General features: G+C 39.0%; 1 protein-coding gene across 2 annotated transcripts; it reads left to right on the top strand.

Moving 5' to 3' along the window:
* Position 1: 1 nt before the first annotated feature.
* Positions 2–27,857, top strand: btaf1 (BTAF1 RNA polymerase II, B-TFIID transcription factor-associated). 2 transcript variants are annotated; one of them, XM_015347009.2, is made up of 38 exons: positions 2–400; positions 2,391–2,514; positions 2,796–2,910; positions 3,372–3,515; positions 4,033–4,238; positions 4,526–4,659; positions 5,081–5,210; positions 5,411–5,479; positions 5,692–5,781; positions 6,140–6,235; positions 6,485–6,661; positions 7,292–7,432; positions 7,542–7,666; positions 7,839–7,959; positions 8,055–8,159; positions 8,463–8,612; positions 8,704–8,846; positions 9,355–9,529; positions 9,952–10,155; positions 10,708–11,134; positions 12,328–12,512; positions 13,029–13,182; positions 13,457–13,566; positions 13,825–14,026; positions 14,557–14,705; positions 17,063–17,215; positions 17,901–18,022; positions 18,125–18,292; positions 18,713–18,790; positions 18,903–19,032; positions 19,727–19,868; positions 20,625–20,755; positions 21,934–22,059; positions 23,651–23,803; positions 24,485–24,696; positions 24,988–25,147; positions 25,342–25,512; positions 26,572–27,857. In XM_015347009.2, exons 1-38 carry the CDS (start codon positions 387–389, stop codon positions 26,713–26,715), a joined length of 5,580 nt encoding a protein of 1,859 aa, XP_015202495.1. In that variant the 5' UTR covers positions 2–386; the 3' UTR covers positions 26,716–27,857. The 2 variants fall into 2 exon arrangements, with proteins under 2 accessions (XP_015202495.1, XP_015202494.1); XM_015347008.2 differs by having other exon boundaries at positions 4,030–4,238.
* The last annotated feature ends 124 nt before the right edge of the window (positions 27,858–27,981 follow it).

The raw sequence follows: 27,981 nt of genomic DNA, 5'->3' as shown, positions 1-27,981 counted from the left end.
AATGCAAGATGGCTCCTCATATAAAACCAGACTCCTGGGTTCTCTTTAGTGAACAACAAAATTATTGTTTATTCCTTATTCGAATAAAATACCTTTCCGGATGCAGTTCAGCGGGATAATCTAAGCTTTAAGACTAATATAAATGTATTGTAAGGCGTTACGTTATAGTGCGAGGCAATCTGGTTAAACGGGGGAGCTTTTATGAAGCTATGAATTAAAAGCACCCTTTCGTCAGTCTGGCTTTGGATGGTGAGCGAAAGAGCTGGGCCTCTCCGAAGCCACCGGATCTTTTGAGATTAGAAAACCAAGGCAATAGGAAATAGATGGTTTATTTTTGTGGGTAGACAGACCACGCAAGATTACAGCTTTGCTCTTAATTCACCAACATGGCCGTATCAAGGTGGGATTGTTTTACATTTTATAAATTGAGTAACAATAGAATGCTCTTGTCGTCAGGCCCAGCTCGACTCCAGTCTTGTTACAAGTACAGTAATTTCGATTTTATTGTGAGTAATTAAACGCCGGTAGGACAAGGGCAGTTTCAGACGCTTTAAAGCCTATAAACATACCCCTTTTATAGGTTGTGTTACATCTGTAGTCAGCCAATCGCTGTAGACAATGAAAACACCATATATGTTTTCTTTTGCCTTCAAATTAGCTGCTTTGCTATAAATTACACAATTTGCGTTACACAGCGGGTGTTTGCTAGTGTTACAGATAAAGTGTTTATTCACTAGACCATGCATAGTATTAATTATGGAGTTTAGGAGATCACAGGAAATGATAGGTCGCTGATTTCGTTTGTCAAATCAAGAAGTCAAATGGGAGCGCTTAATTATCATTATCAATGTTGCAGTTAAAAGTGTCTGTAGAGGGACACATGCGATATTGTCCGAACATAAATCTTAATCTTTGCTATTTATATACGTAAATCTCCAGTCCAAAGCAGATGATAATGCCTGTTGCTCTACTGGCTGCACAGAAACCCCATGCGTGGCTGTGGCTCAAAGCTGCACACAGTACATGCTGAATAAGAGGGGGGGGAGATCGTGTAACACGTTCTTAACAAATGTCAGTCATTATATTTTTTGCGCTGATTAATAAACCACAATTTCACATTTGAAAGAACGAGTTTATATCTTTATGAACGAAGCGATATTTCGATTTAAAGGAAAATTAAGGCGTTCATGACCTATTTATATCCTAGGTTCTCTACCCCTGAGACGAATACGGAAATGAAATAGTATCTAACTTTTAATTTAAATGTACAGTAAATGCTTCTGTTTGACAGTAACTTTTTTTTAGTCCAATGTGGGGAATTGTTTGTATTTCTGCGCTAGATGTTTTCTTTTATTATGTTTTTCATTTTCATTATTCGCTTATTGTGTACTTGGCACAGTGGATGGTTGATTCAGAAAGTTTTTTTTTCCCCCATTTGTACGGGTTGGTTGTATGGGGATATATTTTAAAAACGTGCTTTAAGTTAGTGAAATACACTGTATCAATCCGGTCCGTTACACAGAATAAAACAGACATGCGGCATTTTAGGTGTGGTGAAATTGCAGGTAACAAAAGGAGCTGCAAAAAATTCTAATAATAAAAGGACTGCCTAGTGATTAAAGATTCTTTTGTATATAGTATCTTGTTTATCAAAGCATTTCCTGGTGTCACCGGATGGTTTTAAAAGTGCGCATTAATTTTATGTGCGATGTTAAAACTTTGCTCATTGATTATCTACTTTGTGCTGAAGTCCTTGGGAAGACCAAAAATATTTAGCCTTGTGGCAGTTTTCTAAGTTATGGCAAACTGAAATAATGGCAACCATGAATAAAATGTTAAGTGTTGTCTCTAGTTATCATGTCGGTAATACTCGTGAAACGAAGTTGACTGGCATTGAGAGGTCTGGCAGAAACTGTCGTTATCAGGTGGTGACAGTACTACCGCTAGCCTGCAAGTTATCAGCTATAAATGCATGAGCAAATTAATTTCTCTTTGTCATTTTTTCACCCACTGAAGATACTGAATACGTTTCTAGCATTTTAGTTTTGTTTAAAGGCAGTACTGATAATCCTCATATTTTTGGTAACATGCAAATAAAAGAAGGCAGAATTTACTTTCTCCATGCCACCTTTAAAGAGCTACAGTGCATTTTGCTGGCTTAGCATGTTGATTACAAAAGAAATATCTTTTGTTAAACAAATGAATGTTGCAAAAACATACTGTAACATTCCAGAACGTAGCATCTGTAGTAGTGTCTTATTAGAATAGATTATGATTCCTTAATGTTGACGAGATCTTCATGAATTCAGGTTTTCTTGGAAGTATGCAAGCAATTCCTGATGAGAATGTGCACTAATGCCCACATCTTTTGCTGTTGCTTTTGCTTTCAGGCTTGACCGTCTGTTCATTTTGTTGGACACTGGGACGACCCCAGTGACAAGGAAAGCAGCGGCACAGCAGCTGGGAGATGTGGTGAAGCTTCACCCACACGAGCTGAATAACCTCTTATCTAAAGTAAGTCTGGTGACCTACTGCATGTAGTTCCTGATCACAGGAAAATCAAGTGAAGGTTCGTTTTTGACTGCACTGCACTCAGGAGTATGACTTTATGGCTGATGTGAGCCTCCAGCCTTGTAGCAGTTAATTTAACTCAAAAGTCCCATTTGAGTACCAGTCTATAAATAGCTCAAGCACTGGGACTTGAAGCATTTTTTCTCCTGTTTTTAAAAACCAATGTAAATAGTTTTCTGTGACCCCGTATCATATAATGCATTTATCTTTTGTGAACTCTGAAGGTTTTAACGTATTTACGAAGTCCTAACTGGGACACACGCATCGCAGCAGGCCAAGCGGTAGAAGCCATTGTGAAAAATGTGCCTGAGTGGAATCCACCTGCGAAGCCCAAGGAAGGTATAATGTGCATCTATCACTTGTCTTCTCTTACTGACTGCTCAGGAGTCCTGCTCAGTATGTGCCAGTGTTGAGTTTTGTAACAGGCAGGTAAATTGGTGTTTAGCGAAGTGTATTTGTGAGGAAGACATGAAATGGAGTAGATTAGAGGGTTTTTGTGTTGGGTTTTCTGGATTTAAGTATAATTGTAGTTTTCAGATCATGAGAAAGCTGTTCTGCTAAGCTCTGAACTGTTTTTTTTAACCAGCTCATGTCTATGTGCACCTTTGTTTTTTAGCATGTTTTTGGTGGAAGTGGGGTTGAAGAAGATTAGAACTTGGCTTGTAGGTTTGCATCATGTATTATGAGATTTATTATTCTGGTGTTGAAGCCTGTCAGGTTGAGTGGTTTTGTTCTGGATAGCTTCGGCCATTGCCATCTGAATTCAGAAGTGACAGGATTGTCACTTCTGTCTGATCTAGAGTCTTGCTCCGACTTTTCCATGGAAGAAACGTCATCAGACCGACTGAGCTTCTGCAGGTTTGACATCTCCCGCCTGCTGAAACATGGAGCATCCCTACTGGGATCTGCTGGTGCAGAGTTTGAAGTCCAGGATGACAAATCGGGTAATCTAGTTGTGAATTCTATACAATTTCATTCCATGTAACTCGGTAGTATTAATTTTGCGATTAGTGAAGTCTCCTGTGCATGATGACTGTAATCAAAATCCAGTAGGTAAAATAGTTTATCACCATAAAGTGGTTGTTTGTTGAGTGACTACATTTAAATTACCGAGCCTCACAGAACGTTAGTCTTGTATACCTTTTTTCTGTGCCTGATGTACAGTAACTTTGAAAATTTCATTTTTATCCCGGTTATTAGATGAACAACATTTTCTGTAGTGCATTAATAAATATTAGTTTATGACACTGAATGAATCATTTATGATAGAACAGTATTTTCAGAATAGCTGTTATGTGGAATATCCTGGAAATTTCTCAATCTATATAATTCGAAGATTGAAGTACTAGCCTTAAAAAAACTGCTGTTGTCTTTGATCCCAGAAGGGAGGAAAATACAGCAGTGAATAATGTTGGTTTTAAAGTACCAAAAAAAAAATTAACTTCCTTTAATTTGAAGCAGGCGAGGTTGATCCCAAGGAGAGGCTTGCTCGACAGAGGAAGCTGCTGCAGAAGAAGCTTGGACTCGACATGGGAGCAGCCATTGGCATGGACACGGAAGAGCTGTTCAACGATGAAGACCTGGATTACACTCCATCCTCAGGGCCTGCAGGAAATAAACTCCCTGGAGGAAAAGCCTCTAGTAGCCTTGCCCCACGGAATCATGCAGTAGGTTTGCTTTCACCATCTTTCTTGGAGATTCTGCTCCTTTTTAATGATTAATGTAGAAATGCACATTCTTTGAAATGTACAAGCATATCCAGAGATCTGTGAAACAAATGGATGTCTTTTTGTTTTTAAAGTGCTCTTTAAATATTTTTGGTCTTCTCTTGCACTCACTTTGTCTAAGTTTTGTGCGTATCATGTACGTATAATTTTGCACATGACGAAAAGCCAGTGCGTTTTGAAAAAAGCTCAGCTTGTGCTGGTTTTCTAAAAATATGTTCTGTTTTCAGACTATGCAGGCAGCTGAATTAATCGACTCTGAATTTCGGCCAGGAATGAGCAACAGACAGAAGAACAAAGCAAAGAGAATGGCAAAACTGGTTGCCAAGCAGAGATCCAGAGATGTAGAACCTAATGAGAAAAGGTATATTTTACTACAAATTGAATGTAACGTAAACCTACTGCATGATTTGAGTGGGTGAAGTTGAGATGGGCAGTTTGAATAACCAATATCAATTTATGTAGAAGGCAGATATGATAGGATCCTCTCCTGAGGTTGTTCACAGGGTAGAACTACTGAATATCGTAATGAGCTTTTCTAGATGACAAGTCTTGGGGTTCTGGAGCAGAAAGTGTCATGGCAATGAAAGTTGTAGGAGTTTTTTGCATGCATGCACACAGTCCTTTTTTATGACATTCAGATTTCATGGTTTAGTTACAGTGGCTTAGCCTTTATTTTTTAATTGGTTAGCATTTTTTAAAAACTGACAAAGGCCATAACCTTGCAAGCAACAACTGCTAGCAATTCTGATCTTTAATTTGCTATCTGCTTTGTATTGTTGCAGTAATGACAGCTTTGATGGAGAGCCTGAGGAGAAAAGAAGGAAAACAACGAATGTTGTTATTGAGCAACCAGCAACAGACATCAAAGTCTTAATAGATAATGTTCCCGATAACTCAAACCTGTTTGATGAGGTGTGTCACACTGTAAAATATATTGCCTTTTATGCTGTCATTTAAATATGCCTTCTAAAATTGTCAACAAAAGACAGTGTTAATGGTTTTGATCAGACTTCAAATTAATATCTAGATTAGTAGTTTAGCTAGTACTGAAGTAATTGGAGTTAACTTAAATTATTTGAAGATTGTAACTGAACCATTTTTCTTCACCACAGATTAATGAGTGGCCATTGGAGAGCTTTTGTGATGAACTTTGTAATGATCTATTTAATCCATCGTGGGAGGTAAGGATTTCATCACCTTACATGTTTCTTAAAGAATTTACTAAAGCGTTAATTAGATGCAATGTATATCATTTAATTGGTCTGTGTACTATCTTGCAAATTGTCTTTTAGTATGTGAAAGCCTGCAGCTAAATTTGTATTTGCCTTTTTAGCCCTGAATCTATGGGAATCTCTTGGCTTTTTTTTTCTAGTACTGTTGTTATTATTTTTAGATTCGTCATGGTGCAGGAACAGGTCTCAGGGAGATACTTAAATGTCATGGTACTGGTGGTGGAAAACTGGTTGACAGCACTCTAGAGGAGGTAAAGTTATCCTGATATTTAAAGTTACCTATCAGTTTTGTCATTTTATTGGTAATTTCATACGTTGTTGCTGAAACCCATGATTCAGTCCTGACAAATACCACACAATTGCTGATGGTGGCCCTTGAATAGCGATTTTCATAGTTTCTGCATATTCACCAGTTAGACTTGAGGATAAAGCTTTCAAAAGGGGGATTAAATTTTGTCCAGGTCAGATGAGCACTAGATATCTGTGGTAAATTGTGCTTCAAATAACATCAAATAACCTGATGTTAACTGTATCTCTGGAATGTGTCAATGCAAGAAAGAAAAAATTCAATTTTTTCTCTACATAACCTATCTCCTCTTTCCTCCCCAGATGACTCGGCAGCATCAGGAGTGGTTAGAAGATCTTGTTATTAGGCTGCTTTGTGTCTTTGCACTCGACAGATTTGGAGATTTTATCTCTGATGAGGTAAGGTTTAGCTGTATTTAGATCGATTGTAAGTTGTTGTTTTTATGTCTTGTCTTAATGTCTTTAAACATTACTTTGATTATTGGTATCTAATGCATCTGAGGATCTCATTCATCTGTTTCACAAAGAAGCAAGGGTATCCGTGTATTGCAAGTTGTTACATTATTCTAGGAACAAAGTTATACCAAGTGTAGTTGTTTGGTTATAAAGCTGATCCTGGATATTTTTTTTCCTCCCCCACAATAAAAGGTGGTGGCGCCAGTACGAGAGACCTGTGCCCAGACTTTAGGAGTAGCTCTGAAGCACATGAATGAACTTGGGGTGGAGAGAACAGTGGATGTTCTCTTGAAGCTGCTGACAGAGGATCAGTGGGAAGTGAGACATGGCGGGCTTCTTGGTATAAAGTATGCCTTGGCTGTTCGACAGGTAAGCGCATAGTTGTTAGCTCTGTTCACACAACTGGAGGCCTTCAGTTGGGCAGCTTGGGGTTTATTGTATCTTTAAGCTCAAATAACAAATTCTTCCCTGTCAATTTCATTTTTATTGGACCTTCCTGTTTCTAAAGCAGCCAATTGGCATTTAGAGGTAAACAGAAAAAAGCTGAGAAGCAATATGCCTTTTTTGCTTTATTTACCCAGTCTGACTGAGTTGCTTTATACATAGCCTTTCAACTACTAGGTGTCAATGTATTTGTTAAAGCTGTACTACATATATAGTTTATATCCTTAATATCTTTTAGAGATTAAATATTAGGGAGTGGGATAATATTGCTAATGTCTTGTCTGGTGTGTGCTTCACAGCAAACATACCTTAATTCAGTATAGTTTTTGAGACTGCAAGTACAGTACCAGTCACTTATTACACAATCATTTAGGCTGTGTTTTCTGTCACTGCCATCAGTGGTTTGTACACATTTGACATTAAATGAAAATCCTTTAGCTTTGTCTCCTTAAATCCAATGATTTTGTTTTGTGTTTTATAACAGACTTACATGTGCTTTACTTATTTGAAATAGCCTGAAGCTAGCTTTGCCTGTCTTGCGTGCTCCTATTCCAGGATATGATTGGAGCCCTGTTACCCAAAGTGCTGCCTGCCATCACAGAGGGCCTGCAGGACCTGGATGACGATGTCAGGGCTGTCGCTGCAGCAGCTCTCATCCCAGTTGTGGACGGTCTGGTTCAGCTTCTGCCCTCTAAGGTTCGTTGCTCCAGGTTTGAAACAATATGTTTGGTTGAGGAGGAATGCATTTTGAGAATTAAACCAAAAAAATACATTGAATGCTTAACTGACATGAACTATGTTGAAGGTGCCCTTCATCGTCAACACGCTGTGGGATGCTCTTCTTGAGCTGGATGACCTGACGGCCTCCACCAACAGCATAATGACTCTGCTGTCTTCACTGCTTACGTACCCTCAGGTCCGCCAGTGCAGGTAAGGCCCCATACTTCCTGTATTAGCACAGTCGTAGGTGAACATTTGACAATCGCAGCGCAAGGAAACAAATTTATCCTTTTTTTTTTATAACATTAGTGTGGGTGTTCATAACATCAGTGTTGATATCTTTGTCGCTGATATTGAACTTGACCGACTTTCTTCTTTGCAGTATTCAGCAGTCGCTCACAGTTCTAGTCCCTCGTGTCTGGCCGTTCCTGCGGCATACTATATCATCTGTCCGCAGAGCCGCGTTGGAAACCTTGTTCACTCTCCTGTCAAAAGAAGATCAAGTAAGTGCTTTTTGTTTGGATCAAGAGCGAAAGACGTTTGCTCAAATACCTGAAAACAGTGTTCTTGGGGTGTAACAAAGACCTGTTGGTTTCAGAGCTGTGCTGTGTGGCTCACCCCAATACTCCAGGACATGCTCAGGCACATCTTCCAGTCCTGCATACTGGAAAGCAACCAGGAGATCCTGGACCTCATTCAAAAGGTATGTTAATAAAATGCTCTTCAGAAGGTGTGCCTTCAAAGTTATGAAGCACAGACTGCTGTTTATTTTTGTTTTCAGGCCAGCTGTCCTGTGCTTATGTTCATTTCAAGAAGGATTTTATTTGCTAAATTGTTCAAAAGAAAGCTCATGATGTAGAGTAACACAGTATTTTTTTAAAAGAGTTTGGCACACATGGACATGCCTGTGGTTTCTAGAATAAAACAAAACTACATGATTGCCTTTTCTTAAGTCTGTAGGATGCATAGGTGTATTTATGTATTAAACCTTTGCTTGGTTCTTCAGGTGTGGACTGAGTTAATACGACAGGCTCCACAGCAGTATGTTGTAGCAGCCAGCTGCCCATGGATGGGAGCCTGGCTGTGTTTAATGATGCAGCCTTCTCACATGCCAATTGATCTCAACATGCTGTTGGAAGTCAAAGCCAGATCCAAGGTAAAGACGAAACTTCACTGCCTGCCATATGGATTCCAGAATGAAATCTTTTTTTTTTTTTACCAAAGGATTGTTGTTTTTTGCGGAATAGGAAAAGACTGGCTTAAAAGCACGGCAGGGACCCAGTCAGGTGAAAGAGACGATCCAGGAGTACATAGCTGGGGCTGACACAGTGACAGAGGACCTGGCCACTAGAGATTATGTGGTCATGCGTGCCCGCATGATGGCAGCAAAGTGGGTGGTAGTTTTGTTTTTACTTGAGGGGTGGTTTAGTGTTGTGCATTATACCTAGTTCAATGCCATTTTTGTGTTAAAAAGAAAACTTATTTTTTTAATACGTTACCCATGCATGATGACTGCCTGTTAATACAAAGTTTTATGGTTTTTGATTTTGGAAGCATTTTGTATTTACAATTGTGTTTTTTATTAATTGCCTTCTCTTGGAATTAACTGAAACGACTTGACTTTAATAAAATGGCAAATCGCAAAACCACAGGGTCCTGAACATGCTGTTATTGGTGCGAAACGAAACATTTGATTTGTCTTTTCAGAATCAGTTCAGTGTAATCTGTATATTCATCTGTAATCATCTCATTAAATTAACGTTAAAATTCTGTTTTAACATTTAACAAAAGGTTCTGTTAAACATTCACTGCTGACATGAGAATTTTCAACTTGTTTTTCCAAATTGTTAGTTAGACAAGATGTGTGTAGCATCTAATGTATGTTCTGCATTTTGCAGGTTGCTCGGAGCACTGTGTCAATGTATATGTGACCCCGGGGTTAATTCAACAAGCCAGGAAATAAGGCCGGCTGAGTCACTGGCTCAGCTGCTGCTTTTCCATCTGAACTCCAAGTCTGCGCTGCAGAGGATTGCTGTGGCCCTAGTGCTGTGTGAGTGGGCAGCACTGCAGAAGGTGAGTGGATGGCTAGTGTGATACCTGACCTCATCAAACAGATCTTGTATGAAATGTGTCGGATGTTAGACAGCTACCTTAATGGTTAACTGAAGTCTAAAGTGATAGGTTTTGCAACCTGAGGCCTGACCTAAAACTTGACTTGTGTTTCTGGAGCATAGTTGAACTTGTCTTTCGAAATTGCTTTAGTTTATTACAACTGAAAATACAGGTTTTTATCGTAGCTGAAATGAAACTGGCTACATACCCTGGAGAAAACTAGTATGTGGCATTGAATACATTTCTATAGCGTGTATTTTAAAATTTGTTGAAGCAGCTGACTAAGTTGTATGCTTGTTTCCTGCACACCACCAATGTGGGTTTTACTCAAACGCATCATTTTCAGATTGATTAGAACTTCTTATCTTTTTTTTTGCTCACAGGACTGTAAGACTGTCTCCAGTGCGGTGCAACCTCGGCTGCTTGCCATTCTGTCGGAGCATCTGTATTACGATGAGATTGCCATTCCTTTTACCCGAATGCAGAATGAGTGCAAGCAGCTGATCACTTTACTATCTGATGCACAAATTGACGTCAGGGACAGAGTCAACTGCAGTGTGTTTACAATAGATCAAGCTAATGAGCTGGTACGTGCTGCAAGATGAGGTCAGAGGTGCCCAAACAACTTTTTTTTTTTATGGTCGTGCCATTGCATTAATCAAAGTTCAGTGGCGTAGTGTTATTAGTGTTAAAACAGTTCTCTGCTGTTCATAATGAAACTGCTCATCAGGTGTCCAGGTTAACAATCTTTCAAGAGGCTGCCCAACTGCACCCAACAGGGAGCAGTGCTATGTGCTGTTCGTTATGTACCTAATAGCCTGACGTAGGGATTGCAACAGTAATTTTAAAATCTGAAATTAAAATGTTAACATTTGTGATGGCATCTGTTGGATGTGCATAAATTATAAATTATTCTCAGTCTTTTAAGTACAAGTTATTGAAGGTAGACTTAGATGCACAGTTCTAGACCACGCAATATTAGCCATGAAATTGAATGGGGAGCTTAGATGTGCTGTAGAATTTTGTAGGTTTGTTTTTGTGGTATTTATGTCCTGTTGTCATCAAATCAAATGGTTTACACGTCGAAGTCCCTTTGCTTTTCTTCAAGAACCTGGTTCTACTGCTTTTGTTTGGAACAGGTCACTACCATCTTTAATGAGTCCACAGCGGCTCTAAACCTGAAGTCTAAATCCTGCCAGCAGCTGGACAGCAAAAGGCAGCAAGTTCAGATGACTGTGACGGAGACTAACCAAGAGTGGCAAGTCCTCCACCTGCGGGTTCACATGTTCACCGCCTGTGCCATCGTCAACCTCCTGCTGCTGCCAGACAAGCTGAATCCCGTGATCAAGCCTCTGATGGAGGCGGCAAAAAAAGAGGAGAACACCCTCGTACAGAGCTACGCTGCCACCTTCATCGCCAAACTGCTGCAGCAGTGCATCCACCGGACGCCCTGCCCCAACCCCAAGATCATCAAGAACCTCTGCAGCTCTGTGTGCGTGGATCCCCTGCTCACCCCTTCCGCTGCCTGCCCCGTGTCTGTGCCCATCATCCAGGAGCACTCCAAAGGTATGGCATCCCCCAGAACATTCACCTCGGGTCTTCAGGCGTGAAGTGATGATGAGGAGAAAAGATGGTTTTTGTGAAAGTGCTTTATGGCTTTATCCATCATGCTTATGTTGTTTATGTGTATTTTTCTTGGACGTTTCCTTTGGGGTCTAAGAAATGGAAAATTCCCCTACTTCTTTTCCCAGATTAAAACGACCTTCTCCATTTCTTTACTATCCGATGGGGTTTTCAGTGTTGAATTATGTAAAATAGAAGAGGAGCTGATAATTATGGCATTGCAGTAGAGTTTTTTAAGCTTTTATAACCTGTCATCAAACTGTGGATTAACACTGGGCATTAGGAAGCAGGGAGGGACCAGGAAGTGGTCTTGGTAGTGATGGTGGCCTGTATGGCGCTTGGAGTCTCAGCTGTTTGGACAAACTGAGCTATGCAGATGGAGAGGGAGTCAGGGAATTGACAGGATATTTGCTTACTTGATACTCAGTAGGAAAAGGAAAGTGCACATCATGTTAGGATGCTGCATTTGTATTTCGTTACCATTCTGTTTACTTTCTGATAATTCACTGACTCAGCTATGAAGTAGAGGTGATAAGAACAGTGAACAAATGTATTAAAAAAAAAAAGCAACGTAGAACACTTCCTGCTGTAACATCTTTGCAGTAAGTACTTATCACTTGTCTTTACATTGAGGTTACTATACTTCAGGGCTTTCCTCTCACACATTAGGGTGGTTTGGTTTAGATTTTCTCATGAATCTGCTTATAATTGAAGATGGATAAATCTCTGAACATTTGTGCTGTATGCCAGCAGATGGCAAAACCCTCTGTGAGCAATGTCGTGTATCAGGAATGTGCATCATAAAAAGCGTCCTGTTCCTAAGTCGGTGGTGCAGATTTTCTGTTCCCACCATGTTCTGTTGCTGCCACGTCTGCATACTGGAGCACCAGAGGTCGGGCTCTCGGCTTGTTGCGGTCTGTTGGTAATCGGCAGGAATGTGAGGTTTATTTTCTCTGTCATTTCCTTGTTTTATAACCTAGATTACGTGATAGGTCAAAGAATAGCAATTGCCTTGAGCATGTACAGCATGGAGGAAAACAGTGTTTGCTGCTGTCAGCACCATGATGCGTTTTAATCACCATTCGGTTTATCCAAAGGAAACCTGCTGAAAATTGTGTGCATTTTTATTTTCAAAGGGGTTAGTTCTGAAAAAGATGGCATGCACCACTCTGTCAACAAGACTAAAGGGATCATAACTTTGTATCGGCACCAAAAAGAAGCTTTTGCTATTACTAGCAGGAGAGGTCCTACTCCTAAATCCATGAAAAGCCCAGCGACTGACCTACCTCCGGGCAGTGCTGTCCCTGCTGAGGTGGATGAGGTGAGGCCATTTTTTTTGCACAGGTGTAGCTCCTTGTTCAACGCCACTAAAAAATCAGCAATGAGGTTATTGAATTGTCAAACCATTTTCTTTTTTAAATTTATTAACTGTCTGAGGTGCCTGTTACTAGTAGGATGTATATAACCATTTATGCCTTCTGAAACCAGCATTTAAGTGATGATTAAGCCCATTACTTTAATTACTCCTTTCACACACATGCAGAGTATTGCAGTGTTTTTTATTTTTCAAACCCCAGTTCAACGGGAAGGATTGTTGTCTTTTGAAGACTTTTCCATGCATATGTGCAAGTTGGTATATGCCGTGTTATTAAATCTGATTGGTATGGAAAGGGCATCGAGTCGCATTTTTACTTACGAGCATTAATGAAATGTAGAAGCACATTCTTGAAAGGACTTGATAGTCTTTAGATGTGTTTGGTTGTCTCATATCTTGGCAAGGGATTTACGAAAATGGAAATGATTCCATTGAGGTTGACTGACTTTTCATCTTTTTTAGAGTAAAAAGCCATGCCTTGTGCAGAGAAGAGGAGCTGAATTTGCCCTTACGATTATTGCAAAGCATTTTGGCCCAGAGTTGACTAATGGGCTCCCATATCTCTGGGATTCAATGGTTGGACTTTTAAGGACTACTATTGATGTGAACAATCCTGGTATGCTTTCCTGTTTTATTTAGCACTGTCTAATCATTTGAAAGATGAAAAGTGTATTCATTCTATAATCTTCTTGAGATCCAAATATTGTATTTATGAAAAATGACATTTAATGTAGTGTATTACAAAGCAATAATAACTTTCATATTCTAATATATATAAATACTGTTAAATTAAATTTGTGAATAATATAAATACTGTTGCATGAAGTTTTATATACGTTATACTTTTTATAAAGCTGCTCAAGGCTTACATGTGTCTCTGTTTTCTACAGATGTAAGGCTGCTGTTAGAGAAAGGTGATGGAGCTGCTCAGGAGCTAGTTAATTCACTACAGGTTCTGGAAATCGCAGCAGGCTCTATGGCCTCTGAGCTTATTCCTTTGGTGAGATAGACCGACATTTAACCCTCCTTCTGTTATATGGAAGTAGTTTGATTTAAAACTTTCTTTACCTGAAATACTACAGGCAGACTGAAATCAGTCCATCTTTTACCTGAACCATAACCCCGGAAGAATTTGATATGCTTGGAATAGTTACTGTGGGATGTTGGGGGCAGAAGTGATAGTGAATAATTTCGAGGCTTGTTAGTGGAGCTTACTGTGGGTTCGTGCTCACATTTATTTTCCCTTTTTGTCTTGTAGCTTCTGCAGCACTTGCCTCATCTCTGCATGTGCTTGCAGCACCCCTACACTGCAGTCAGGCACATGGCAGCACGATGTGTGGGAGTTTTGAGCAAAATCGCTACTATGGAAACAATGAACATCTTTCTGGAGAGGGTTCTTCCTTGGCTGGGGGCAATCGATGACAATACCAAGCAAGAAGGAGCAATTGAAGCAATGGCCTGTATCCTTCAATCCAGTAAAGTCAAGCTGTCTGCTAAAGTGCTTTACCTTAAATACCCTGAATATTGTTTCCAATACCTTCTGAAAAACTCCTAAAATGCTTTTTCAGATGTTCTGCACAATTATTAGACTCGAAACCAAAGCTGTGTAAAGAAATATTTGAAAGGCAGTAGTGTGGTGTAGTGGTTTAGGCTCTCTGGACCTGTAAATGGAAGGTTACAGGTTCAAATCCTGAGGAACAGCAACATCAAGGACTTTGCTTAGATTGCTTCAGTAATATTTTCTGCTGTATGGAGGAGTGCTGAGATAAGTCAATCTGGATCGGTTTCTGACTAATTCAAATGGGTGTAGTAAAAACTGGTTGAAGGGTGTGCTCAGTAAAAAAGGCATTGCAAGATCAGTGCTTATTTCAAGCAAGCCTTCTTTGTTTTAGTCATGCTCTTAAGAGAGAGCCCTATATGTGGCCTGTGTCCTGATGAAAAGCGGTGTGCAATAATTGATGGAGTCATTTCTTAGCTATGACCCTGCCAGGTGTGATGGAGCAGCTGGACGTGGAGATTGTGGCGTACATCGTGCTGCTGGTGGTGCCCGTGCTGGGCAGGATGAGTGACCAGTGTGACAGCGTGCGTTTCATGGCCACTCAGTGCTTTGCCACACTCATCAGACTTTTGCCACTGGAGGTGAGATTTAACTAAGCAATCTGGCACAGAATATAGCTAGAAACATTATGCTCACCAACCCACTGTTTGCATCTTATGTTAGTTTATATATGAAAAATGTTTTTGTCCTTTTATTTATGACAATGTGTTAAGAAAGTTTCTCATTGACTAGGATATACATCTTTTTTTCATTCAAAGATGTTTGTACTATTGTACTATTACCATTTATACTACCAATAGATAGTAAAATCACAATACAGTCAATGCTGATATTGAACCCAGGAATGGTTCTAAGCGGCATAGCACTGTACTGTCTTTAGTGGCTCTTGTTTTCTGGCAGCACGTTCAGCCTGTTCATCACTGCTGGTTGATTCCAAGTTGGGTTCAAGATCCATAGGCTTATTCCAGTCTGTCCAAGCCATCATCTTCAAACATTTCCCCTTCTGATGTTGGACTAATTTTAACATCTTCAGAAGTGATTTTTCACTACCGAGCAGCCGTTATCATGTAGTCCTTGATTATTGACATAGTTACACTTGTTTTGTGGAGCACTTTAAAATAGGACAAGTTAACTCCTTTGTGGTGCACGTTGCTGGATTAGCCTTTTGCTATACTGAGGTTTTTAGTTAAAAATAACTTTCTTTAAAAAAAATACTCAGCAGTATCTTCTTTAATAGTAGGCTTGTTATATTGGAACAAGTAAAGGTTTATTCCATGCTGAAAGAGAAGAAAAACACAATGTTCTGGCTGTGGAGCTTTCTTCCAGTGTCTCTTCAGCATGGAAAAAACCTTTACTTGTTCCTTTGCAACCTACGCATTCTGACGCAGCTACCTACTTGTCTGTGAAATTGTTCATTATTTCGTTAATGTGATTGTAACCTTTATTCAAATGTTAAAATGTTTTGCCATAGTCTTCCAGGAGATGGCACTATTACAATACTTAATCTCATCACATCTGTGCTTGACACTCATTTCAGAGTCCAGTGTTCATTGATGTTAGTACCCAGTAGGTGATATTACAAATGAAAACTACAAAATATTCTTTTGTTTCTCAGAATCCATTACATTGTACTGCAGAGGAGTGTACAGATAACTGTGGTATAGCCTAAATATTATTTCTCTTTCATTGTTGTGGTTAAAAGATGTAAGAGTTGCATTTGACAGTCAATATGGTTAGTTACATCTTATGTTCCCTGTTTGAGCTGTGAGTCTATTTCTAGTTTGAATGTATTTTGGTATTTGCATGTAAATAGGAAACAGGGTTATTCTATACAGAAACAATTTAAAATGCACCAAATATTTTAAAATACTGTATGTATATTGTAGTCTTGTAGGTCACTTATCTTGTTGTTCTCATATTTACAAAGAAAATGTTTTTCCTAATTATTTTCATTGAACATGTGTATTGAGAAACGGATACATGAAAAAATGTATATTAAGAGAAATTCAGTTAATATAGTGCTTGATCAGGTTCAGCTCATTTGCATCTTGTGTTTTTTTCCATCTTTCATAAGCTATCACATACAAGATCATCACAATGCATTGTTGAAGTGCTTTATAAATTAAGTGCCAGTACGATTTCAGACGTAACAAAAGAGCTGCACAGCAGGAAGCAGAAAGTATATTTTCTATGGGGATATCCGAATGACTCATGTCACACTTCTGTTGTGAAAAGACAGAAGACCACAGTCAGCCTTTGATAGAGGGTGTTAATCAACCAGAACCATGAAAGTCAATTGTATGATCTTGAAGATGTATTATTCTCCATTAAAATTAATTCTAGGCCACTCTCAATTTGTATTCTTTCTGCCTTGTGGATTTAGTTTCATAATACAGCTTTCATCGCAGACAGAGAAAAATGGAAAAATCAAGACCAAATCAGCTAGAAGTGTTTTCGTTGTTCTGTAATCCTTTTTTTTTCTTTTTCATATGTATATTTGTAGATGTATCCATCATGTCTTCACACCATTAGCTAAACATCTGAAATCTGGTTACAAACAGATCAGTTCTATGCTGAAGAGAAACAGGAGCATGAAATATACAATGTCCTGAGAAGGCTGAACAGTCAGAATGTTGTGCATTTTGTTTTTTTCTTTTCAACATGGAATTAAGATCTATTTGTTCCTTATGCAGCCTGTATGCCGACACAGCTCAAAACTCTGAACACCATGAAAATAGGATTATTAAACCATGGAGCTCTTTTTTCCCCAAGTATTACTGTGCAAGAAAGTGATTTGACATTTATTGTGTGGCTGTTTGATTAACAGGACCAAACACGAGTGTTAAAGCTTCTGTCCTGTAAAAAGGGACTTTTCTCTCTTCAGAATTCTATTTAAGTCGACTATAGTATATTGACATTTCTGTACCTGCTTATTCAGGCTGGCATTCAAGATCCCCCAAATATGTCTGATGAGTTGATCAAACAGAAAGCCAGGGAACGTCACTTCCTTGAACAGCTTTTGGATGGAAGGAAACTGGAAAATTACAAGATCCCTGTTCCGATTAAAGCAGAACTTAGAAAATACCAGCAGGTGAGTTTTTTATATTTGCAGCTACATGTTTTCATGTATTAACAACAACCTTTTTTATCATGATGAAAACCAGATTAAAAGGGCTCCTGAAGCAACTGTTAAGAACTGAGCATTGACATTGATTGCCATTTGCTTTTAAATATTCTATTTTAAAACCAGTGTCACTACAGAATTATGTTATGTTCTTGTTTTTGGGGCTTTTGAGTGGCATGTTGGTCACTTTCCAATTCATTTGGAGAGCTTCCGTCTCCTGACCATGTTTATGACCTAGAGACGACTCTGTAACTTGCTGTATTATTATTATTATTATTCAAATATTGTGATAATCAGCAGATAAGCCTTACATTTTAGAATTGAAATCGGTTCTAAAACCAGTTCTAAACTGCAGTGTTTTTTAATCACTTTTAGCACTTAGCCTCAACACCTCCATTTTAATTTCTTGAAACTTCTCTGTAGACCTGATGGTTCACATGCTTTTTAAGGATCGTTTTCAGTATAAAAGCTGAGTTAAAAACTGGCATCTACTTCGCTTTTTTTCTGGCACTCACCCATATTTCTAACAGATGTAGAAAATGCCTTTAGGAGATGATTGAAAGTTGAGGTAGTGTTATAGAACTGTCAGGTAGCTGGTTTACTCCTCTTTACAGTCTTAGGTGTGCATTAATTAAGTTCTTTTCTTCTCTAGGATGGTGTGAATTGGTTGTCTTTCTTAAACAAATACAAACTGCATGGTATTTTGTGTGATGACATGGGTTTGGGAAAAACCTTGCAGTCCATTTGTATACTGGCTGGAGACCATTATCTCAGGTAACCAAGCCTCATAAGCATTTTTTTTTACCCATATGTATGTGTACCTGTGATGGTCGCAGCTCCTAATATTTTTTTTACAGCAAGGTTTTCATTTTGCAGGGCTCAGGAATATGCAAAGTCCAAAGCAGCAGACTGTGCACCTCTGCCTTCTCTAGTGGTTTGTCCTCCAACACTGACAGGACACTGGGTGGATGAAGTGGGCAAATTCTGTGCCAAAGAGTATCTCAACCCTTTGCACTATACAGGACCTCCCACTGAGAGGGCAAGGTGAGTACTACACATTTGCTCTCCCAACAAAGACGAGCATATCCCCAAGTTTCTCTTTATTTCCGTTTTTTTTTTCTGTGTTTTTCTTAGTACAACTTCTCCATATATAAATATCACCATTTGACTGATTCAGGAAAGGGAAATCCTGTTAGATTTCTGTGGAAGTCAAAGGTTGTCACTTGCCTTGGGAGATTCCTTTAACTCAGGCAGTTTTCTTGAAAGGTGGCTGTCAATAGCCGTCTTTTCTAGTAATATTTTGCTCACTTGCATCACTTGTTTTAAACTTGGTCATTTTACAAGGATAACCTTTATACTTTCATGTAGTGCAGCTGATATCGCAAAGAAAGATAGTCGTTATTAACCAGTATGTCATTTGTTTTGGGGCAGCCAAATAAAAATTGAATTTGTTTTCCGTTTCAGGTTACAGCACCAAGTGAAAAAGCACAACCTTGTGGTAGCCTCGTACGATGTTGTACGGAATGATATTGACTTTTTTAGGTACAATCTGTTCTACTGTCTCTTGCCTCAGGTATTCATTTTTCACAGTAGCAGTTACTGTTATGGCATCCTTCATGCAAAACTAAAACTGTCCTTTTTTTTCTTTGCTCAGGAATATAAAATTCAATTACTGTATTCTTGATGAAGGCCATGTCATCAAGAATGGAAAGACCAAGCTCTCAAAAGCAGTAAAACAGTTAGCGGCCAACTACAGAATTATTCTTTCTGGAACACCAATCCAGGTAACTACAGCTGCACACCAAATGTGCAAATGTCTGCTAGAGTTGGCTGTGATATACTGCATTAAACATCCAGAACCATCTTTGAGAAGTGCTTGTGACTGTGTGTGTGGAATATAGCAAACAAAAGCCAGTTTTGAACAGAAGAGAATTCAGCCATGTGATGTTATTTGGTAGTATACAGGGTTGTGTGAAAGTTTAACTGTTTTCAGATGTGCCAGCTGATACTATACTACATTGTGAAATAAAATGGGTATTCGATCAACAGAAAAAAATATTTTAATCCTTTTAGACTTTGAAGATTGGTTTTAACAATTTTTAGTTATGCTTTTTGTAAATGGTTGAAGAAGACACTTTGCCGTGTGAAGACTTGTAATAGATTTATGCCGTTGTGTTGCTAATTATTAAGAGCTTTCTGAGGAGCAGGTACCTGCAGCAAAGTTGGCCGTGCTCCCAAGACTAAGATTTAAGGCAAAACAAAATCAACAAAGGAGGAGGAATTTAAATGCATTTGACATTTCTTTTGTTCTGTATGTTGAAAATGGCAAGATCAAAACAACTCAACTTGTACTGGATAATCGCTCAAGATGAGATCTGAGTTATTTTTTTGTTCTGTCTTATCCTAAGTGTCTCTTCTACCAGTAAAGCATTTAAGCGAACTAAGTTTCAAATCTCTTCAATTCTTAATTTCCCTTAGAATAATGTATTGGAACTCTGGTCGCTGTTTGACTTCCTGATGCCAGGATTCCTGGGCACTGAGCGCCAGTTTGCAGCTCGTTATGGGAAGCCCATATTGGCGAGCAGGGACGCCAAGAGCTCCTCCCGGGAGCAGGAGGCGGGTAAGCTCTGCAGACCCAACCATACAGTTGGTCATGGCAGTTGATTGCTTGGAAATGATCTCGGCTGGTTTCCCCTTTGTGTCTCAGGTTAACTGTAAGGAGGTGCAATACCTCGTTTAAAGCACCATTGCCACTATTATGCGTTGCATTTGTGTGTGAGACTAGTAAGGCAATACAGTCGAGCCCCTTATTTACACTTTTCAAGGTTCTCGGGGTGGGGGGAGTGCAAATTGCGGGAAAAGGTGATATAGACATATTTGATCACAAAACGTTCAACACTACACATCCTTTGTGTAAGATTCTTCACAATAGTGTTTAGTGTAGAAATCCAGATATTCAGACGCTTCACTAATTCAACCCTCGTTCACACGTGAGAATCCACCTCTCGTAATATAGGTACTTTTTCCTTGAGGCAAATGGTCTTCTTTTTGTCTTCCTTTCCAAGTTTGGCTTTAAAACACATTCAAGTAAAAAAAAAAGCACAAACGCTGAAACAGTAATGGCAGACGGCCAACAGCTGAGGAGGCGTAGTTTTGGTTGGGACTGGAAGGAGAACGAAATATATGGCGGGGAAAATGCAAATACGGGGTTCGACTGCATGTCGTGTGCAAAGCACAGTTTAGTGCCATGAAGGTGGGAGTGTGGAATAAATTACCAAGATGCCACCTGATGAGATCCCTGGATTCACTGCCAAAGAGGCTAGATGGGCCGAATGGCCTCCTCACAGAGGTAACTTTTCTTCTGTTCTTCTGTCAGGTGTCCTTGCTATGGAGGCTCTGCATCGCCAAGTCTTGCCTTTTCTTCTGAGAAGAATGAAGGAAGACGTCCTTCAGGATCTTCCACCCAAGATTATTCAGGATTATTACTGCAATCTCAGCCCACTGCAGGTTTGTTTCAGGATTGAAGCCGATTACACAGGGTGGCAGACTTTCACAGCCATATTCTTTCTTCAAGACGCCACTGCTTCAGTGCCGGACAGGAACCAGTGTCACACTAGTTTTTTAAACCAGAGTTATGTAGAAATATGGATATATTGTATGGATTTTAGGGGTACAAGTTAATTAGTGATGAATTTCTCGGATTATTTGCAAATCATATTTAAAATCCGGTTTTGGTGATTGCCAAATAATACCTTTTCCAGTTGTTGAAATAGTAATGTTAATGTTTTTGATATGTATATCATATATACTCAAAGTGTGTGTGTGTGTGTCCATACTAGCTAGTTCCTATGAATATAAATTCAAAATTCCACTAACAGTCAAATCTGTAACTGCCTGTTGCTCAGTGTTTCCAACCTCTATTTTATAAACGAGGAGGCATTATGATTTCTTGGTAAAGAGTGATGTCTGTTATCGCATTTTAGATCTTTATATAAAGCTAGAGAAATTTTAATGTTTTGTAATCCTGACCTTTTCTCAGGTAATGGTGCAGTGGTAAATTTCATGGAGGTCATAAGCTGTAGATTGCATAACCACTGGCAGCTTCTCCTCTTGTACTATGAATGTGCTGCCGACATCATTAAAACTTCAGCCCCTGGTAACTCTGTATTGGCCACTTTCCAAGCTCTTGAGGGTGCCTGAAGAATAGTGTCTGGCCTCAGAGTGTGCTTATTAATGCCCTCATCAGCCATTCCTTCAGCTTCCCTTCTCTAGTGTAGGGATTCCCTACCAGTTTTCACACAGGCCGGTTTGTGCGCTTGGTGTCTAGGGCTGAGTTCCAGCACACTGTGTCAGTATCAGTCATTACATCATTCTCGTGGTATGTTTCCATGAAAAAAAAAAAATCTACCTCTCATTCGTTCCTTTCAATAAGCCAATACATCACTTAAAACCCATTGTGATTTTCTTTTCTTTTTTTGGTGTGTAATAAAACCAAAAGTGACTTAATGTATTTCAGGACATGCCAGTAGCATTACAAATAGAATCTTTTTTCAGAGTGTCTTAAGACTACAAATGGTAAAAAAAAATCAGCCGTGTGAACTTGTCATGGAACCACAGTGTTTTCCCAGACAGTCTTGTGAAATCCCTTTTGGCTTATTATATTTTTTGCCTCTGTATGTCTGAAGGTTCAGCTTTATGAAGACTTTGCCAAATCTCGTGCTAAGGTCAGTGTTGAGGACACAATATCTACAACTTCGCTACAGGAGGAAAATGACAAGCCAAAGCTTAAAGCTACAGGACATGTGTTCCAAGTAAGTGCTGTTCATTTTTGCCGTTCTGAATATTTCCAGATTAAATTAAATCCTTATGGCTGTAGTTTGTAGCATTACTGGGAGTCACAGGTTTGTGCCTTATTTGAGTTATTTTCTGTGTTTATCAGACATGCATCATCCATTCATTAAACTTCATTTCTTTGACAATACGAGTCTGACGGCAGGGAACTACTTTTTTAAAGAATTTCATATATGTATTGCAATCAAGGTTCATTTTGCCACTGTATGCTTTACAGTAATTACTGTGCTTCATTGACACATGAAGGCTAGACTTACATTTGGGAGGGATTGTCCTCTTGTGTATAATGTAAAAATGTGTCTTAACAGTGGTGTACAAAATCCTTTCTTTAGCAATCTAAGTCAAACCCTCTCATCATTTAGAGGGAGAGGATGTTTCAATGGATGGGGTTGTGGCGAGACCTACAAATATGATTCTCCCAGCATCAGCCTGTAATGCTTGATTATTTCATACAGTGCTTATTATGTAATACAGAATCACCAACTAAATTGTCTGAAAAGGTTAAATTTCGCACTAGAATGAGAAATGTTTTTTGTATATATAAAATATTGAAAAGTTTTTGTTTTAGACCAGATAGACTTGCTCAAGTACAAAAGAGGTCACTGTGCACTAATTGGCACAATTTGTAAAAACTAAAAATGGTTTCCTTACCTTGATTATTACTTCATCATATAGAACGCAAACTCATTAGGACTTTCTAAGCTACTCTCTATCATCTAATGTTCTAAAGTAGTATAGAGCAGATCATATGGCCTGACTGCATTTTCTCTAGAGGAAAATGTTGCTTTGCTATTTTTAAACTGTTCCAGTTCTTAATATGGGGAAATGGAGTTTCCACTTAAAGTAAAAAATAATTGCATGGATTTTCTCTGTAAAGCTGTAAGTCTGTAAAGCTGTGGTGTTGTAATGGTAATTCTTTGTTGAATTGTATCCAGTAATTCTTTTCAACTTTCCATAAGGGAATTAGCTTTAAATATGACACTATTAAAAAAAAAAAAATAAAAAATAAAAAATCCCAATTCCAAGAAAATCATTTCTTCCGACATATACACAAACTTTGCAATTGCTGGTAGGAGCTCTGATCTCCTGACAATGTCAGTATTTTAGGACTTTCATTCAAGTCCTGAATCCAAGTTACTCTGAGCTTAGATAAAACAAAAATGTCTAAATCCAGTAAACTGAGTAGGTCATCATAAATTCAAATTGTAAATCCCCTAATTCCTTCCAGAAATTCCAAAACCTACTTGTTTTGGGCATGTCTGCTTCTTTTGTGTGAGGTATTATTGACATCGGCGGGGTAGTAAATAGCAGTATGCTTCTGTGCCACAAGTTAAGAGCTACTATAAGTTACAGCTGAATGTCAATGGTTAGAAGCTGCTTCAGTGACTGACGTCTCCTTGGGAAATAATTCAGTCTTCACATCCCCGTGCTTTTGAAGATGTCATCTAGAGAATTTGTGTATGTGTGTGGAGGGGGGCTAAAATTTGTGCTTTATTTCAATATGTATTTATGTGCTTAGAAGCAATTTCATTACCTCTCCTTTCTTCACAGGCTTTGCAGTACTTACGAAAACTATGCAACCACCCTGCACTGGTCCTAACTCCCCTACACCCTGAATACAGGCGCATTATTGAACAGCTGTCTGCCCAGCACTCCAACCTCAGAGATATTCAGCATGCACCAAAGCTCTCTGCGCTCAAGCAGGTGGGTGGTGGATCAGCGCTTCTCTGTGTGCCTTGAACTGTACACAGCGCATTATATTCATCAGGACTCTCACGGCTGTTGGCACTGCAGAGAGCCACGTCATCCTTTTTATATATGAATCGACAGCCAAAACAAAGCAGAAAACTAGCATTCGTAATGTGTCGAGAGGATTTTGGGGAGAGAATTGCACAAATCGGAACTGTATAAAAGCTTTCGTGACTCTTGCCAAGAAAAACTTCTTTAGAAACCTCATCTCTTCCCTTACAAGCCCTTTTGGGTTTTCTGCGTCACAAAATGGAATATCCAGGAGAGAGAGAGAATCTGCAAGTATGAAGTGCTGCAGCAGAGACACTTTGCATTTGTTTAATGAAGTCGGTGTGATTTATTGAGGAAAGTTTCTTCATCAATCAACTGCTAGGCCTTTTGCGTAGAAAAAAAAGTATTTAATCTTGTGTATGCATGAAAGAGGTTTCTAGTTTTTGACATCTTAAATTCATGAAGGTTGAGAACAAAAGAGGCGGCAATAGCTGCTTGATGCTGATGTTTGCATGCCTGTGTGCACCAAGTAATTTTTTGTGAGCGTTTTTTTTTAAGTTACCGGTGATTTAAAAATTGAACACGTTGAATGTTTTCTTAATTTATTTTGAGCACCGCTTTTCTGACTTTTGAATTTCTTTACAGCTGCTGCTGGACTGCGGTCTAGGAAATGGAGGCTCAGCCGAAGGAGGGACAGAGGCTGTTGTTGCTCAGCACAGAGTTCTCATATTCTGCCAACTCAAGAGCATGCTGGACATTGTAGAACATGACCTTCTCAAGCCACAGATGTCCTCTGTCACCTATCTGAGGCTGGATGGCAGTGTGCCGGCTGGACAGAGGCATTCTATCGTCTCCCGGTAGGCTGATGAGCAAAACTGAGTGATCTCGGTTAATGCCAGCTTAAGAAACTTGACCTTGCGTGTAATTAAGTTTGTTACTAATGTGCAGCTATGATGGCATTTCTGTGTAAATGTCAATTCTTTATAGGACTTTACCTACCTTTTTTTTTTGATGATGATGAAAAAAGTTAAACATTTAAGATTGCACGCAATCCAGGCTTATCTCAGAAGTAGCTGAATGTTTGTTTTTGTTTTTTTTACACCTTGGTTTTGTTTCCAAATATTTGTTTTCTCAATCTGCTTCTTTAGATTTAACAACGACCCATCAATAGATGTGCTTTTGCTTACCACTCATGTTGGCGGACTGGGCTTGAATCTGACCGGAGCTGACACTGTGGTGTTTGTGGAGCATGACTGGAACCCTATGAGAGATCTGCAGGCCATGGATCGAGCCCACAGGATAGGGCAGGTACTGGAAAAATATCCTGCCAGCTGTTTGTAATCATGAGCTTGGTATATTCCTTGTTCTTATTGTCACAGTCCAGAAGGAAACATTTGTTTGCGCTGCTGTGAAATATTAAAGGCAACTACAGTGATCAGCAACACTGTACCTATCCTTCTTAAATTATGACGATCTGCTTTTTTTTCCCCTCTTCTTTCCAGAAACGTGTTGTTAATGTGTACAGGCTCATTACCAGAGGTACACTTGAGGAGAAGATAATGGGGCTGCAGAAATTCAAGATGAGCATCGCCAACACCGTGATCAGCCAGGAGAATGCCAGCCTGCAGAGCATGGGCACAGACCAGCTGCTTAATCTCTTCACTCTGGACAAGGTGCTTGATTTAGAAATCCCACTCATCACCTCAACATTTATTTTGGGATGCTGCATCCCTGTACTTGGAGATCTTAAAAAGATTGATTCAGTTAAATAAAAACGCCAGTCGTGTGCTCATCGCCTTAACTATTGTCCAGAAGACAGTTCTCCTTCGCTGTAAAAGTAGAGAACAACTTGCCACCTCACCTTGGTTAGATTTTATTAACAGGATATCTACCTCTGGGGGAAAAACACCCCTTCTCTTATCTTATTGTCCTCAAATCCCTGAAATTGCCAATAACCTATGCCGCATACAAACACAGGCACGCCCTTGGAAAATATTTAATACTCATACATTAGCCAAGTTACTTTATACATACATTGATTTTTGCAATTTTAATTGTAGCTACTTTTCTTGTCCCTTTCTTTTAATATTTCTTAATTCTTTCTTTCTTTATTTCTGCTGCCCACATTAGAGACATCAGTTTCACACATATGACAGCTATCACTCTAGAAGTATGCATACCCTTCTGTAAATACAACCCACTGCATTTTATTACTGTATTCTGCTGCCTTCTGCTCTGCATCTGTGTTGCGTGTCTGTTTGTTCATTCAACACGTCAATCGGTATGTTTAATTTATCTGCTTGTTTTGTTTCATTTGCTTGTGTTTGTGTAGAAAAAAAGAAATCCCTTTCATACACTCCCACACACATGCATCTGCACACTCTGGCTAGTCCATTTTGAGCTCTGAATGATACTTCGAGGAGACTTAATCAAGGCTGACCCTGACCATGTGATCATAATCTTGGTAACAGTAAATATTCAAGTACAAATTGTGCCGAACTGTAGAATAGTACTACATGTATAAGGATATAGCTTAGACTGAGTTTTGAACACCATGTCATGCTGTCACAAACCTGTAAGTACACCTGCGGTATTTGGATTCATTCACATTCTCCCTCACGAGGGTTAGAGCAATAATTTTCCTAAGCAAACAGATTCCTAGAAATATTTTTCAGGACTTAATTTGCACAGCAGGAGCACTGAGCATTTAACCCTTTTTTGTTTTTGTCCAGGATAAGACCGAAAAGGGAGAGTCGTCAGGTTCTTCGGGAAAAGCATCTATGAAGTCGGTGCTTGATAGCCTTGGAGAGCTCTGGGATCAACAACAATATGATGCTGAATATGACCTAGAAAGCTTCATGCATTCTTTAAAATAGCATGCTTGTCTCAGACATGTCTGAATGGCTCACTTGACATCTATTCCCTGCTGATATTCAGCATATAGTGAACTTGTTTAAGTGTATGCAAATATGTATGTTTTGAAAGAAACAGATTAACTTACATATTGATATCAATGTTATGGGTGAGACGTAAGAGGTGTCTTAAGATTTTTGCGTTGCTCTGCATATGTACATTTATTCTGTAACTATTGGCTGTTCAACAGAGTTGTGTGGCATAAACTTGTGTACAATGTCAGATGGCTGTTTCTCAGCATTCTTTACATGATCCCTGTGTTTAGGTTTGTTTCTTTATCTTTAAAACTCAGTCTTACATGATGTATTGTGTGTATTAAGTTCATTTCCATTCTTGGACCTCTCAGGACATGTTGATTTTAATGGTTTCCGTTGTTCTGAGACTGAGTCAACTGTAAATATGAAAAATGTCTTCTTCAGAAACAGGCTGGAGTAAGACCCAGTCTTTTAAAATTCTTAACAGATACTTGAACATCAAACCCCAATGTTTTAAGTTCAAAGAACTATATTTTCTTAAATATGGTCACCAAGGGAATCATGAGCATCACTTATTGATAACCTTCCTTTTTGTTTCTCAATGCAAGAAGTAACTTGAAAACAGACTTGATTCCTGTAGCCGTTTGTCCTCAGGAGTGCTGAGACCAGTGATCTTCGCCAACAAGGATAATGTTTTCTGATAGATCCCTTGTGCTGTAACTGGTTTCTTACTCATTTTATAATGCATAGGATTCTTCCAGCTTTGGATCTCAGCTTTTCTTGTTTAATTAAAGACAAATGGGGAACACTCCTTTACTATGTGCGAAAAGTGCTATATTAAATATTTTGGTGGGGTTTTTTTTGGTTGGAAAAAGCTGTTCCCTAAGAATTTTAAGCATAAATGCTGAAAAGGTTTTCACCTCTTAATGAGTTATTCTAGCAGACTTCAGAGTGTTTGCTTAAGAAAGCACTAGCTGCAGTTACTCTAGTAAGTCATGGGTAACAATTTCAGTAACTTAAAAGGGAGGGTGTTTTAAATCGCTGATGTGTAAATATTTCTGTAAGTGCTGTTTTGTTAAAAGATGATAGAATTATAATAAATTCTAAAGAGCTTGTCTTGTAAGTTCTAACCATGTTGTTTTACAAGGTTATTTGATGGGGAAAGGTACAATTTATCAGAAGTGTGTGTGTTGGTTGTGATATCAAATTTTAGCTTGAGGGATACATAGGGTTTTGTGGAAATTTGTATCACTT

The sequence above is a fragment of the Lepisosteus oculatus genome, chromosome 4 (assembly GCF_040954835.1).
Source record: "Lepisosteus oculatus isolate fLepOcu1 chromosome 4, fLepOcu1.hap2, whole genome shotgun sequence".
NCBI lineage: Eukaryota > Metazoa > Chordata > Actinopteri > Semionotiformes > Lepisosteidae > Lepisosteus > Lepisosteus oculatus.
Note: the sequence above shows the minus strand (reverse complement) of the source record. Positions and strands in the feature narration are given on the sequence as shown.